The sequence below is a fragment of the Corvus hawaiiensis genome, chromosome Z (genome assembly GCF_020740725.1).
Source record: "Corvus hawaiiensis isolate bCorHaw1 chromosome Z, bCorHaw1.pri.cur, whole genome shotgun sequence".
NCBI lineage: Eukaryota > Metazoa > Chordata > Aves > Passeriformes > Corvidae > Corvus > Corvus hawaiiensis.
The window spans coordinates 2,982,539-2,998,129 of record NC_063255.1 but is presented as its reverse complement, the minus strand read 5'-3'; the positions used below and the strand labels follow the sequence as shown (position 1 = coordinate 2,998,129).

Genomic DNA, 15,591 nt, shown 5'->3' with positions numbered 1-15,591 from the left:
TCGGCATCATTACAACCTAATAACCAGCATTAAAAGCTCACTCTAACCAGAGAAGGACTGAGATTTGGAGAATTTTTTATCATTGTTCCACTAGTAATCTGATAACCCATATGATTGTAGTAGAAGTAGTAGTAGTAGTAGTAGTAATAATAATAATAACAACAATAACAATAATATTTTTTTTTCAGTTACCATCTGGGAGTACTGGATTTTCAAATTAGAAATCTGAAAAAGTGGAGACTTGCATTCTGGTTCCTATTTTCATCAACTATGCACTATGTTAATTAGAGCACATCAATAACTGGTGTGTGCTCACATTTCTCTTTCTGTGAAATGGAGAAGATAGCTACTCTGCAGTGATGCTGTGGGACTGTCTTCATTACAAAAGCTCTTAGTCTGTTTTGATTCACAATCGGTTTAATGTGGGGTCCGGGCATAAGCAAATAAGGCTCTGGTATATATTATTATATATGTATATATAGTATTAGCACATTAGATGAGGACCTATGTCCTCAGGACAGAAAAAAAATGAGAATTTTTTCAAAATAGTATTTAAATAGTATTTTAAAAATTGACAGGATAACTGGTTTTAAAAGCCATTTAGGTCCTGAAAGGTGAAGGAGTTGTGCAGGAAGATTTGCAAAAGCTTTCAGGTGCCTAACTTCTGTGATCTGCTTTGGTTTCAATGACTGAAAGCTTGGTCACAAATCCTAATGTCAATGCCCGTTTCAAAGTCAACCATTCGAAGGGACTTCTGTTTGCTGCAAGATCATAACTAGGGGTCCGTAGCCTTCTGTAAATCGTACGAAGACGGCAAAATTGTTGCCATGAACTGCTGGTAGCTCCGTTTGAGAGGAAGTGAGGGGCGTAGAAAACCCTAATATAATGTAAAATAGCTGCTCTTAAACCCGTGACATCGCCCGGGAGCGGAGCGGAGCATGGCTCTCTGTGCCCACGCCGAACCGATCCCGGCAGGTCTCGGGCTCTGTCAGACCCCGCTGCCCTCCCTGCACCGGGCGGCGGGACCGGGCTGTCAGGGTGCCGCCAGCCGCGGGACGCCGGCTTTTCCCCCTACCACCTGCCTCCTTCCGCGGCGAGGGGCCGCTCCCCTCACCGGGCAGACCCAACCCCGCTACCTGCCACCCCCCCGCCGCGCTCCGCCGCGCCGGGCCCGCCCCCCACGCCAGTGGCTCCGCCCGGCCCGGCCCGGCCCGCCCCGCCCGCCCGCAGACACCGCCTGCCGCCCGGAGCGCGGTGCCTGGCCCGGCCCGGCCCGGGAGCGCAGCGGCTGCGCCCGCGCTGCGATCTGCGGGGCGGGGGAGCGCGGCTGCCGGCGGCGGGGCATGCGGGCGGCGCGGCTCTGAGCCCCCGGCCATGGCGGAGAAAGTTTCGGCGGCTTCGGAGCGGGCGCGGGGCGCCGGCCACGTCGGCTCGTCTTGCTCCGGCTCCTCCTCCGGCTCGGAAACTCTCTCCGAGGAGGGAGAGCCCGGCGGCGGCGGGGCGGCGACGGCCCCCGGCGGGGCGACGGCTGTGGCGGAGCGGGCAGTCCCCGGCGGGCGGGCAGAGGACGACGCCTCGCTGGAGGAACGGGATGAGGAGGTACGCGGGGCCGGGGCGGCGGCGGTTGCTTCTCCTCCCCTGTGCTCCGGGGCCGCGCCGGGAGGGAGCCCCGCGCAGCGCGACCGTCCCGGGCTGCGAGGCGGAGGTGACCGCGCGGCGGGGAGCGGCTTCGTGCCCACCTGGGGACAGCCCCTTTCGCGTCAGTCTCGCCGGCTAAGCCCTTTCTGTTTCTGCTCTGCCGGCTCTAGCCCTTTGGCTGCCGATAATTGAGAGTTGGGATTTTTGTATGGAGAGGGGATTTTTTTGTTTTAGGAAAGCTTGTTTGTTTTTTATTTTTTTTCCCGAGCGTGTCACCTTTGGATAGCGTTGCTCCAAAGCAAACTCTTCAGTGTCAGAAGGAAGTGATGGGCAAGCCCCTACACTACAGTAATCCTCTTGTGAGAGCTCATGACAGGCTGTGGATCATGGAGGAGCTCTGTGGGTGATAGATCCATAGTGTGATACGCGGATACGCGTGTTGTTCCCTTTTCTCTCCTCCTGATCTAGCTACAATACCTTCTTAACGTCACTCTTAAGACAAAACAGCTCCCCCCCACAATGTAAACGACCCTTTTGGGTCTTGACGGATTTTAAAAATTATTTTATTTATATCTTGTTGCATGATTCATACTCCCTAAATCTGTTTCAAGCCATGACCCCAACCAAGTGCATTGTTCTGTCTGACTGCTGCTTTACTTTGCTTCGGTGCATCATCTCTTGTGTGCCTTAACTTACGTCTTTCATTGTGGTCAACTTTTTAATTTGCTCTTAAGTGGTGTTTCTTTATTCTGTGCCTTTATGTGACTGGATGTACAAAGGTTTTTTGAGAAATCTTGCATTTCTAGAGGAATATCTGTTAAGCTGGTTGAAGTTATTTTCAGCTAGTTAAGCTGTGGTTGTCAGGAATGTTTCCCTCTGCAGTAATGGCTGTTTATGTAGCTCCTGTTTTTCCCTCTTTCCTCGATGCCTCCTGTTAAATTGATACAACTGTAGGGCAGCATGATGAATTGGAACTAAATATACCTTTCTGTATCCTCCCCCTTTTTTCTTCTTAAATACTCAAACTCAGCCCAGGTTCCATGCTTCTTTTAGTGGCATGAGCCCCCAAAGAGTGGAATGTATTTGCAGTGAAATGCATTTATAATAGAAATAGAATGAATGTGGATATATCCACTTTTTTTTTTTTTTAATATATATATAGATGTGAACTTGCTTTTTTCACTGAAGTGAGTAGGAGCTCCGTAGCTGCCGTTAGTATGGAGCGCACTGCTAGGTGATTAATATATCCTGCTTCTTGGCAGGAATGGTACGTGTGGGCTTGGGGCTGTGCTTACCACAATTATGTGGTGTCTAGATGGTTTAGTGCTCAGTTGGTAAGCCTGCATAATACCGTGTAGGAATATACAAGGTCTGTCTGTTCAGTTAGCTGAACTCACTGCTAACTGCTGGCAGACCAGTGAACTTCTGGTAAAGGCTCGTTATTTCTGTGTATACTTTGGAGATAAATTACAGGCATCGTTTGAGTTGACAGTATAGAGAAGGTAAGCCCAAAAATAACTCAACATTGCATTTATGGAATTTTGTTTGGGCAATCTGATACCTCACCTTCAATTAGTAGTGCTAGCAGATAGCAGCAGAAACTCATATACTGTTGTGGGACAGTTTGCTTAGCATATACAGCCTTATTCTGTCCCCTCTAGTCCCCTCTGCTAGATTCTTTTTTTTGCCTGGTTTTTGTGCTCTGATTTGCCCATCCTTCCATTTTGGTGTAGTCAGTGCTTGCAGCTGAGTTTCTGCCTGCCTGCAGAACCACCTGGCAAATCCACCTTTATAATAACTTTTTTTTGTGCAAGGACACCGCAGTGCATTAGAGTGCAGAGGTAAATGAATGTTAATTTAAAACTGAGAAAGCATCTCTTCACATGGAAATCTTTAAGGACAGTGGAGAAAAGCAAGGCTGAGGTCCAAGATATACATACAGATGATTTCAGGCTTCCTTTATGTGCTACCTGCTGAAGGTATCCCATTGAGAGAAGTGCTTGAAGATACTGTTTTCACACTGATAGCCTATTTAATTACTGTCAAATAACAAAAATGTTGATGTTCTGTGCGATGTTCTGTTACTGAGTTCTTTTAGTTATATGGATCCCAAGTGCTTGATCCTGTGCTTGCAGTTTTCAGTTCTCCTCTTGTCCTGTCCTTGTTCCTGTTGCCAACATAGCAGAATTGAATCTGTTGTCACAGCTGTTCGGTATCCTTCAGACAGCAGTGAAACAGATTGTCCTGCTACCTCTATTTCTACTTTAGCTGCCAGTAAATTCTTGAAAGCCATGGCATATAAAATGTTTCCAAACTAAATAAACGTTAGAAAACATGTAGATTTTCCCATACACATTACTATTTCATGTGGTATTTCAGTAGAACTCTTTCTTCTTCTGTGACATTGTATAAGATATACTTGACACCCTGAACCTTGTCTCCTCCTGGATTTCTTTAGCTTAAACAGCCCCAGTGGCTTTCATCTTCCCTTATAGAATGTGTTTCCAGACATCTGATCATTCTCATTGCTGTCCTGTGTACTCTTTCCAGCTGGTCACATCTGTCTTGAAGCATGATATCAAAAATCAGGATGTCATACTCTGATTTATACTGTGCCAGATCTGGTAGAACAGAGGTCTCTCAAGCAGTCTTGTTTTTTATGTGCTGATTTTCAGTTTGTGGTCCATTATGAGTTTTATGCCTTTTTCTGGAGAATGATATGAACATTTCTATTCTACCAAAAAGAGTGATTCATCTCCCACCTCAGTGAAGGAAGCTTAATGCTGTTGTCTAGAGTAGGTCAGCTTCTTTAATGTTCAGAAATTAGGCTGTTGAACTGGAAGCATGATAACTCCTCTTCTGAGTATGATGTCTGTAAGAGTTAATTCCTGGAGGAAAACAGGGAAGGAAGGGGTGGGAAGAGAAGCTACATCAATTTTTTTTTTTCTTCCCTGTTATCATTACTTCATCCTACAGTTGCATAAACTTCACCTTAAAAAAAAAAAATCAAACCACAAAATACCTGAAGAAAAGCAGTTTCTCATTTCATGTGAGCAAGAACAAATAATAGTTTACAAGAGTACAGTCATCAGTTTCCAAAGTGTTTTTGATGTCTTACTTTGAGACCTTAGACACATGAGAATTAAATAAGGGTTTAACACTAACTTCATCTGAGAAGTGCTTTGTTTTGGGACATCTGTGCATTGAAATGCTGTGGATAGCAAGCACATAAACACAAATGAATTCAAGCAGATTATTTGCCTATGCACTTCTGAGGTGAGTGGCTAACTGCTGACAGACAGGATGGAATTGTATGGTGAAGGGCCCTCAAGGAGAATGTTACACAGATGATGGGTCACTGCATTTCTAATGCTGTGTGATTGTTTAGTTTTTTCATTTATTCCATATTCTCTTCAGAACTCTCTTTGCAAGAAAGAATGTTTTCCAGACTGTCAAGAGAGGAGTTGAGGCTGGGCAACAGTATGATTTCTGTTGTAATCTATCTGCTTCTAATGTTTGTGTGTAATCAATACTGGACTGGCATGATGGGAACAGGGATAAATGCAAAAAACCCCAGGATTTTTCCTATTTTCCTTTCTGCTGTGTTTTTGTCTTCTCTACACTGGTTTTCCTTTTGGCAAAAATGTGGCTATGAACAGGAAACATGTTTTATGAAATTTATTGAGGCAAATGGTGCCGAGTGTCACTGGCTGCAGTAGTTTCTATCATTCAAAATGTTTTACAGTCTTTCAGTTCAGCATGGGGTATGCTTTTTTTGATGGTGGTTTTCAAATCTTAGTGTTTTACAGGGGATGTGAAAGCTCACTTGGTTTAACCTTGTTTCTTAAAAGGAGGATGAAGGCAAGCTATGGGTCCCTTGCCTACACCAGTATTCTCAAGGATCTGAAGGTTAAATTGTGTGTCTTGAGTTGTCTGTCTTTTCCATCACCTTTCTACAAACCTTGTCACAGTAACTACACATTTCTCACTGAAGCAGAGTAACAAGCCAGGAAGGATCAGAATTCTTTCAGAGAATCATACTTTGCCATCTAACAGATATCTTGGTCTGAAATGGATTCAGAAGCTTCTGAACCTACCAATGTCTTCTGAATTACCATAGTGAGTTCTCTTCATTATTCTAGATGCTTAAAAATACTCCCTTAAGCAAAACCACCCACAAAAAAATAGCAGGGGGGGAATGGTATTTTGTTCTCAAATAATTCCAGTTCTTGCTCTGTAAATTCAATGTTTGGCACTGAAGTGACTATTTGAGTTTATAAGAATTGAGATGATGAGCAACATGACAAGATTTCTCATGAAAAGTGTCCACTAAACTTTGAAGCTGATTGTTGTACATTTTCTCCCACTGTCCAGTTAGTGTGTATTGTGTATTAAAAAAGATACCTCACTGCACAGAGTGAGTACAAAACCTTTTTCTGATGTGGTTAACTCTTCTCCTGAATCTGCCTTCTTGCTTTTCATGTTGCAATCTGTTTCAGCTTCACGAGGACTGTATGGTGAGAATTAATTACTAGGAAGCTAAGATTTTGTCATTAAAATATTCATAGCAAGGTGAGGGGTGTGGTAAAGAATGTATTGCTATAGAAGCTGCTCTTTCACACATTTGTCCTTTAACATATGCCCACTGGGGCGGTACAGTCCCTTCAGCATTACAGATTGTATGCCAGATCTTCACCCCAACAAAACTGTAGTGTAGTTTGGTAGAGGGGTGGAAATTAAAATACTTTGGGGTAAATTAAGCAGTGTGTGAATTAACAGCAATGTTTACATGTACATCTATGTGTAATGGAGGTGGTTGTAGTTCTGGCAAAATGTCACTGTGACCTAGCTAGAAGTAGTGTTTTTGTTACCTCTTTCCCTTCCTGCATGTCCTGCTGTAGAAGTAACCATGGGACATTCTTAGACTGCATGGGCGATACCATAGATTTTTCCTCTAATTGTTTTAAACTTTATTTTCTCTAACAGCCATGGGTTCTTCCCTGTTGTAGCACACCTGAATGATAGAGCTAGCTAAAGATGAATAGTGTAACTGTGTAATCTGTAGCTCATACTAAAGAATAGTAATGCCATCAAAAATGTATTCTTCTCAGGGTTAAAATGATTGTAGTTGGATTAAATAAAACACTTGTCTAGAGCAGCTGCAAAACTGTTACTGTGTCATGTCAGCCAGACTAAAAGCACTGCTTTTGGTATTTTAGATATGTTTGTGGTAAGTTACCTATAAAGTGAAATATTTGACAATTTAAGTGACTTGGGCTGTCTCAAGAGTCATGTAAAAGACTATGGATTTGCTTTTAGTATGGGAAAATGTATGTTTTCTACTACTTTAGACCTTTTCTGTGCAGCATAGGCCTTTAAAGGTGCATACTGCTACGCTCCCTTTTTACCTCAGAAATCCTCTGGGACATGGAGAGACACATAGTTAAAGGCTATAATAGCCATGTGCTGCTACTTGAGGTTTGAGACTATCTGTACCGTAGTAATGTTTGCAGTTCTCTGGAATTACTTTTCAAGAATCTGGTGGGTATAAATAAGCCTATAACCAAAGCATCTATTGTTCTTCTCACTTGGAATAAGTGAGAAGTGAAGAAGCAGGATCATACATTGAGTTGCATATCTGATTTTTTGCGCCAGAACTATTTAGATGCTTAAAATTCTTCTGGAAAGAGGTGGGTAAGGAACTGATAATTACAGTCTTCAAATTCTGAATCGTTTGCAGAAATGGTTGAGAGGCCCTTTTGCACCCTTTAGATTTTTCAGACTGGTGGACATAGTCCTGAAGCTAATCTTCAGTATCCCTTAGTGTCTGTATGTCCAACTGTGAAACCAAATGTGAAGAAACATCTTTTTTGAAAAGCTGCAGCTCTGTAGAAGGTGTACAGCCTAAGTCCAACATAGTCCACTGCCTTTGACAGTGTGTTGGCTAGATGTAAGCTGCTTTGAACTGAATGTTGGTAAACATAACAAGGTGTGTTACTCTTCTACTATGAGGAAGCTCTGTATGATAGGGCTTCTTTGCTAACAGTAACAGCTTGGGTAAAGTTGAGTTTACAGGAAGGGATAAGAGAGTCCTAAGTCTCGAGGCATAAAATAAAAGCATGGCCAAGCACAGTGTAAGTGAGAAGATCCTTGAGCTAGCAAGCTGAGCAGCTAGGTAGCGTTTTCCTGCAACAATTTGTGTAATGGGGTAGCTTGCCACTTGGTTTTGTCACAAATTATGCGCTCTGTCCCCCACTCCCGAAGCCCAACTGTGCTCAAAGATTGCAATACTGAAGCAGTAATACATATTGGTACGTGGTTTCTGATCCTGCTGTTTTTGTTACCTGGAGCTGGCAAACATTAACCAGCAATGCTTTTCTGTCCAAGGCATGAGAAAACATTTACCCTTACTTTAGAGCAAAAATCTGAAGTGCAGAATTGGGGAATGTAGGAAAAGGGGCACGAAGACTCTGGAAAGAATAGTAATGAGAACTGAGTCCCTAAAGTTTTTTATTGAATCTTCCTTTAGTAAAATTTCTCTGACACCAGGCTGGAGGTTTTCTCTTACATCCATTATAACAAAACAGATGCCTGTTATTAAGAACTTCAGTAATGCAGAGTCTGCTTGTTCTGCTGCTGGGTTGGGAACTGACCTGCTCAGGCTTTGTCTTAAGAGGAATACCAGTCTTCTTAACAGCTTCTTTAACAGGGAAAGAAGAATGGAGGAAGAAAATTTTTGTTTTGTTTCCAGTTTGGTATTTTTTGGTTGTTGTTTTTTGGTGTGGTATTGAGCACAGCAGCGTTCTAGCTTATGTTGGGAGCTTCTCAGTCAATGTTACAATCTCACCAGCACTACTGTGCCATTGCTAAGCTCCTTTAAAAACAGTGATGTGGGCTTGAAATACTCTGCAGTCCAGAACACACAGCGTCTTACTCACAAATTTTATAATTTGTTGCTTCAGCCTTCAGATTTGTCATTTTTTTTCAGTTCTTCTCTTGCAGCTGTGGCATTTTAAATTATTTTTGAAACTTTATAATAGTTGAGGGGTATTGGGTTTTAAGCTATGTGACTTGTGAGAGACTAATGCTTAAAGTCATAAAATGCTGGTAGCTCTTTTCGTTGTGATGGAGTGGAAGCAAAATATTGAGGACATCGTAGCTGAAAAGGTGAGAAACATGGGGGAGTGGTGGCAAACGAGCTGTGCTTTGAAATCAAGCCAGGAACCTGTTTTAGCTTTTGGTTTACTGAGCTGAGTAAAGTTTTCTTGCCCTTTCCTATTAGAAAGGGATGCTCTCATGAAACTTTCTATCTGAAAGACTCTCCGGCTCCAGCCAAGAAGCAGTGAGATGAATACCTCACCCTCCTGTACAAATGTAACTAAGCTGATGAACTTGCACTGTTCAGAAGTGAGCTACAAGTACATCAAGGGCTAAAGCTCAAGTGTTCAGCAGTATAAACAGCCTGGTTGCCCTTACCACAGGTTTCTTTACTGAGTAACTTAAACTTCAAGTGGGAACCAGGGATGAGTGCAAGACTCTTTTCTTAACTGATAACATGTATAGTCTTGAACTAGAAAAACAGAAATGTTGTTTTTTATTTACCTTTCTGATCAAACCGCTCTGGAAGTGACTTTCAGAAGAAGCAAAAAAACCCAACCACAAAAAAAGCTACAAAAAAATCTGTTCCAAAATTACTAAGTGTGTGTGAAAATAGTTGATTATAGGATGGGAACTTGTGTAGCCAAGAGAGATTCACTGTTGCCTGGCAGAGAAACTTCTGTATTAGATACATTTTGCACTGTTTTATTTAAACAACTGTGTATATTTCAATATATCCTTTTAATATTAATATAATAATGTAATATAGTACAATAATTTAATATTAATATATTTTTAATTTTTACATGGTGGTATTTCTGTACCAAGTTAACAAACTTCTGTTGTGAGGCCAAGTTGCCATGCTACTGGGACTGTATAGTTGATTGTACTTGGACTTGGTTCCATTGTTTTTAATAGCCTTGCAGTCCTGAGGAAGAGAGCTGTGGGTGAATGAAGCAGATGAACTACTGCACTAAACTGCTAATTTGATTTTCATTATTACCTCAGGAAACTTTTACTAGAACGTAATAATACTGTAGCTATGGCTCAGTGGATGCTTTCGTTGTAAAGCTGTTATTCGGGCCATATAACAAAAATGCCTTGGATGACTTTCATACTGTGTTTCTGGTTTTGTGCCTAGTATATGACAGGGAAGGGCAGGGTGAAGTGTACCTAATGTATTTTGTTCTGGGCTAGCTAACAGAATAGAGTGTTTACAAAAGGTCACAGGGAAATCCTTAAGCTCAGCTGGGTCTTTATAGCTTTGATGAGTAGCTGTGCTAATGTAAAGCTTCTGGGTGGGTTTTAACTTGCTATCAGTGCTTTCTTCTTCCTCCTTCCCATTTGTTCAAATACTGGTGGTGTTAACACATTACCCCACTGGAGGACACACTTCAAAGGTAAAGATGTCATTGATTTCCTTGGACCAGCTCTGCAACAAGCAGAGTACTGCACATTGAATTGGCTGTACATACATTTAGAAGATCTGGTTCTAAGTTACAGCTGAAGCAGCAAGGAGATGACCTTGGGCATATCACTTATCTGCCATTGTGGAGCAGTGACAGTCATTGACTTGCTTGAGTTTCATTGAGTTCCTGAGTTTACTGAACTACAGGTCATGTATTGGAATTACAGTGTGGGTTCAGGGTTGCTGAGTTCTGCTGTGAGGATGTAAATACACTCGCACTGAGTATGTGTTAAGGTAGTCGCGTGGAGCAACAAAAGATGTGTAGATGTAGTTCTTAGGGACATGGTTTAGTGCTGCACTTGACAGGCTGGGTTAATGGCTGGACTCTTATCTTTTCCAACTTCAGTGATTCTAAGGTTCTATGAAAAAGGACATGAGTTAAAGAATATTCTTACTGGTTTACAATAGTATCACTGTGCTGAATATTACCTTCCCTCCTGGAAACTGTTTTTGTGGTCTCGCCTAGTTTGCTTGCACCCAAATTCAGCATGCATATTTTTAAGCTCTTGTCAGAGGTAATAACTAGTGACTGAAAACTGAAGCAACTGAAACTTCAAGGGTTACATTCAGACAGCAGTGGTCCTACAGTTAAAGTAGGGTAAGGATTTTAGAGGAGGAGGAGGAGGAGGAGGAGAAGAGAGATTCAGTTAAGGTGTAATGAGATGCACTAGGGGAAAACATTCTCCATGGCATTCAATAATTTTTATGCTTCTGATAGTATTAGCATTGTGTTAACAGAACCATTGGACACAAATTGAAGGAAAAAATATGTTAAAAATATATCAAAACCTAAAGCCATACTGTCAGGCACTTTAGGTGTAAGTTTATTTGAGGGTGAAGAAAAGCACATCTGAACTGTGGTATGTTGATAGCCACTGAAATAGGAGGGAGCTGCAAACCCTGCTGTTACAGTCTGCATTACCTCACCTGCATGCTGCCCAAGAGAGCAGCTGTGCCAGAAACTGGCAGTATACCTTGGGAACAACAAAGGAATAGCGTCACGCTTGCACATGCCCTGGTGACTTACAAGCAAGTAGAGACAGGTTTTATAGCAGTGGGAGCTAAAGCAGTTTCATTCCACATGTGCTTTCCCAGTAAGACACTCATAAGTAGTATGTTGTTTTGACATTAAATTAGGAAAAAGTAAAGTGCAGAAACTGCAGATGACAAATGTAGATATATTAAGTCATAGATCTGTCAATGAAAAACAAAGAATTGGAATTAGGAAACTAAACATCTCTGAGGACCTGGGCTTTACTCCAGGACAAGGTGGGAATGTTTTTCAAAGTATAGGTGTGCTAGTATCTCACCTATATCTAGTTGCAGTTACTGAAATCTTCCATGCTTTTTGAAATTCTTTAAAACCAGTAAAACCACCTGCTGCTATTATTAAAAACCAAAAAATTAATGCTAGTGATCTTGTAATTAAATTAATGCTTTTCCTTTTATTCTTTCCTTTTGGGAGCTTTAATAGGTTGTGTTGCAGAAAAGTTATTTTGACATTAAAACTTTGTGTACAGCTTCTGGGAAAGGGATCCTACAGTTGTCTGATGAGTCTTATATGAAGATAGACTTTTTGCAGAAATCTTGTTCCTACAAAACAAATGACGAAACAGAACCATACCTACATAAGCAAGTACCACAAAGCAAGAGTAATGGATTTGTGCTGTGAAATGTTGAGGACAGTGTACGCACTTTATATATTTTGAGGGAAATGACTTAAGATCAACACTACTCTGATCCCAAGGTTTGATGATCTCATACAGTGCCAGTTGTACTGGAGCCTAGGTATGCTTCAGGGTCTGTTAGAGGACGATAGGATCCTTGCTTACTTGGGTATTGATGGTGCTGCCCCCAGATCTAAAAAGTTTGTGGTTTGCCAGGTTTTTCTAGTAAGTGTTGAGCTTTAGGCAGCAGTTGATTCATGAACTGTTATTACTGGATAAGCTTAAACAGAATGTGTCTGCAAGAGCTGTAGTTGCAGCTTCAGTGATATTGGAAACACAGTCATTTCAGTTGAAATTTCTGACTGGGTGTGGTGGTTTTCATTAGTCATGAATTCCTCTGTCTTCATTGGCTATTGTTGAGGTAATGTGCTTTCATGAGAGAATTAACAAGTGGTGTTTTAATCCTCACTGTTTAGATTTGAGTTTGGTAATCCACCTCTTAGATGTCTTGCCTGTCTGAGGCTGTGTTTTCTATCTGCCTTAATTTTTTTGAATAGGAACTTTCTTCCTACGTGTGATTAGTCTTTGGCAGTGTCTTCCCTGTGTTTAGGTATACTTGCTTTAAAATAGATTTGCCTGTTTCCTAGGAGACAAAGCAATACCACTCTGCATGATTTTAATCCTTAAAGAGGTTATATATACATAAACATGGAAAAATTCCGTAGTCTTCTCTATAGTTTAGCGGGTGTGGACAAGTACAATGGCTTGCTCTGTTTTCATTTCTGATGGTACTGTAACAGATGTCTCCTGCAGTTTGGTTCAGGCAGCAACCGACAGAATGAGAGGACACAGTCTTAAGCTGCACCAAGGGAAATATAGGTTGGATATTAGGAAAAAGTTTTTCATGGAAAGAGTGGTGAAGTACTGGAATTGTCTGCCCGGGGAGGTGGTGGAATCACCATCCCTGGATGTGTTTAAAAAAAGATTGGGTGTGGCACTCGGGGCCATGGTTTAGTTGAGGTGTTAGGGCATTGGTTGGACTCTGTGATTTTAGAGGTCTCTTCCAATCTGGTGATTCTGTGAACTGTGTAATGTCTCCATTTGTTTGGAGAGACCAAATAAAGCCAGTTAAGCTGCTTCAATAAACCTATGGGCAAAAGACATTCTCATAAGAAAAGATCATTGTTTACTCTAGATAGAAAGCTAGATCCTAAGATCTAAGGACTCTCCTGAAATCACACAGCTTTAATACATGAGTGTAGGAGATAGTTTGTCTTCAGTGATTAATGATTTTAAATTACGTATTTGATGTAGAAATCTTGATAATAAGATTTTTTTTTTTAGATGGTAGCATATATTGACAAACATTATATATAAAAATGTATGGTATCACATTCATTTCCTTTAGTGTTTGGACAGTCATGACTGTTTTCTTGCTACAAAATTTCCATAAGCATAAGCATATACTTTAAGGATCCATATAATATAGGTAAAGGTATGTGTGTAGAAGTTGACTTTGAACAGTTTTTTCTACAGACATAGCAGTTAAAATAATTCTGGTGTCTGCATTTGCAGGAGTTGTAGAAGGCAGCCTGCTGAAGTGCTTTGAGTGGTGTACTGTACCTGGGTGATTGCTTCAGCACAGCTCTTAAGTACTTGGAGTTGCAGCACATCACTACATAACTAACCACTGAAGCACTCGGAGAGCTTTTATAATAAGACTTCATCAAAACTGTCATTGTCTGGTGTACTTAGTTGTACTCATCATGCATGCTCAGGTGTTCTTCCATATTGGCTCTTAAGTCAAGTGTTTTTCTGTGGTTGTGTGGACACGAAATAAAACGTCATGTAAAATACCATGAGGCAAACTCATGATATTGGTGTCGGATGGAGGTCAGTTGAGCCTTCAGCTTGGCTCTCAGTTATGCATAGATGTAACGCTGCTGTTTTTGAGGCTTTTTAGTATCTGGCTGAAATTGTAAAAAGGAACCAAGGACTGTTTTTCTCTCCCCTTTCCTGTCCTTTTAGTGATGGAAGGGTGTCTTTGCAGAGTTTGGTCTTGATGGCTGCAGACCCAGTTTGCTTGGAGTGTCTATAAAGAAAAATAAAAATCTCTCTTGCCTGGCAAAATGGCAACCTGTCTGCCTTCTTTGGCTCTCTAAATCTGGAATACAGGTTTGGGGCTCATGAGCACCTGTGTAAATCCATTGTGTTCAGTGAGTTTCAGTAAGTGTCTTTTCTCATGAAGTCCTCCTCAGGTGCTTTCCAAAAGTGCAGTTGTACTGGGCACAGGTGGTCAGGTGCTGGCAGTGGGAGGCTGCAGGGGCGTCCTCTGTGAGGAGCAAAGGAAAAGTGTGAGAAGGGAGTGGGAGAGAGGAGTTGTTACAGCGTGACTCCCAATGCCCATTCCCAGTCCCCTTCACCGCTTGTGAGGAAAGAGGTAGAAGAGTTGGAAATGAAGAAGTGAAGTTGAGCTTTGAAAAAGCTTTTAATTAGTCTTTGTTTCTCATTAGCCAGTTAATTTCCCCTAAGCTGAAGCTGTTTTGCCTATCATGGTAATTGGTAAGAGATCTCTGTTTATGTCTTGAGTTATGAACTTCTCCATCTTACTTTCTCCTGTGCATTGTTGAGGAGGGGAGTGAGAGAATGGCTGGGTCAGTTGGCTAGCAGCTGGCCAAGGCCTCCACAGTCCATAGTGTATGTACATATTACATTTTAAAAACTTCATAAAAATGAAATGATTTGAACAATGTTGCATTTTCATACATGCATTAAGGTAGGTGTAGCTCCATGTACTTTTAGCTGACACGGATTGGCAGCCAAAATTGCTCAGTTTGCAAATACATTTTCTTTTTTTTCCTGAATACAGCTCTATAAGCTCATGCTGGGTTTACAGTTAAATGCATTTAATACTTCAAACATCACCTGTAGAAACTGATGCTGGGCTCTTGGTTTCTCAGCTAGAAACTTATTGCTAAGAAATTAATTCAAGCTTGTAGTAATATCTGCATATCTTATGAATAGTGAAGTTGAAACAAGGTAGTGTCTTGTCTGAAGAGCTGTTGGAAGTGGCCATTGGTGTTAGTTTCCAAATGAATCCGTCAAAATGTGGTGTGAGTCCGTAAGTGTTTTGTTGTTTGCAGTAGATAATGCAGTCATGTGACTGCTTCTTTAGAGAAGAGTTGTGCCTTATTTCTTTATGCAACGGTATTTTTAGATGGTCACTTAAGTTACGTATAAAATGTTTTTCTTGCTTCCCCAGCTGAAGTCCCTGAATGTATATAGGGAATTGGGTTCTGCTGTTGGTGAGTTCTGTGGAGCTGATCATAGGTGGGTTCAGGTATGGAACTTGAACAGCTATCCCTGTAGCACTGTAAGGTATGTCTGTCAATTGTCATCATGTAAGAAGAAAAACCTGTCATTTGAAAACTGCTGAGTGTAAACATTAATACTGATACTGATTTCATAATACTGAGTGTTATATTTGTAACATCTCTAGAGTGGGTTTACTGTGTGAAAAGATAAGACTGTTGTTTTTTTGTTTGTTTGTTTGTTTTTAGGAAGAAGATAAAATAATACTGTTGATAAGGTAGATAAAATACTTAAATGAGAGCTTGAAAAAAATGTGGTTACCCTTAACAATCTCCCAGTTATTGCTGCAGCCTCACTACTGCCTGTTGGTTCACTAGGTAAAAGTGTAACTTCCTTTTCTACTACAAG

At 41.3% G+C, this 15,591-nt stretch overlaps 1 protein-coding gene across 4 annotated transcripts in view; it reads left to right on the top strand.

Annotated features, from left to right (window-relative positions):
• Positions 1 to 1,359: 1,359 nt before the first annotated feature.
• The window catches only part of MAST4 (microtubule associated serine/threonine kinase family member 4), a 286,033-nt gene continuing 271,801 nt past the window's right edge, over positions 1,360 to 15,591 (top strand). For all 4 annotated transcript variants that reach the window (XM_048291032.1, XM_048291031.1, XM_048291030.1 and 1 more), the window contains exon 1: positions 1,360 to 1,599. In XM_048291032.1, the coding sequence (XP_048146989.1) occupies positions 1,375 to 1,599 (225 nt within the window). In that variant the 5' untranslated portion in view covers positions 1,360 to 1,374. The remainder of the gene's footprint in view (positions 1,600 to 15,591) is intronic.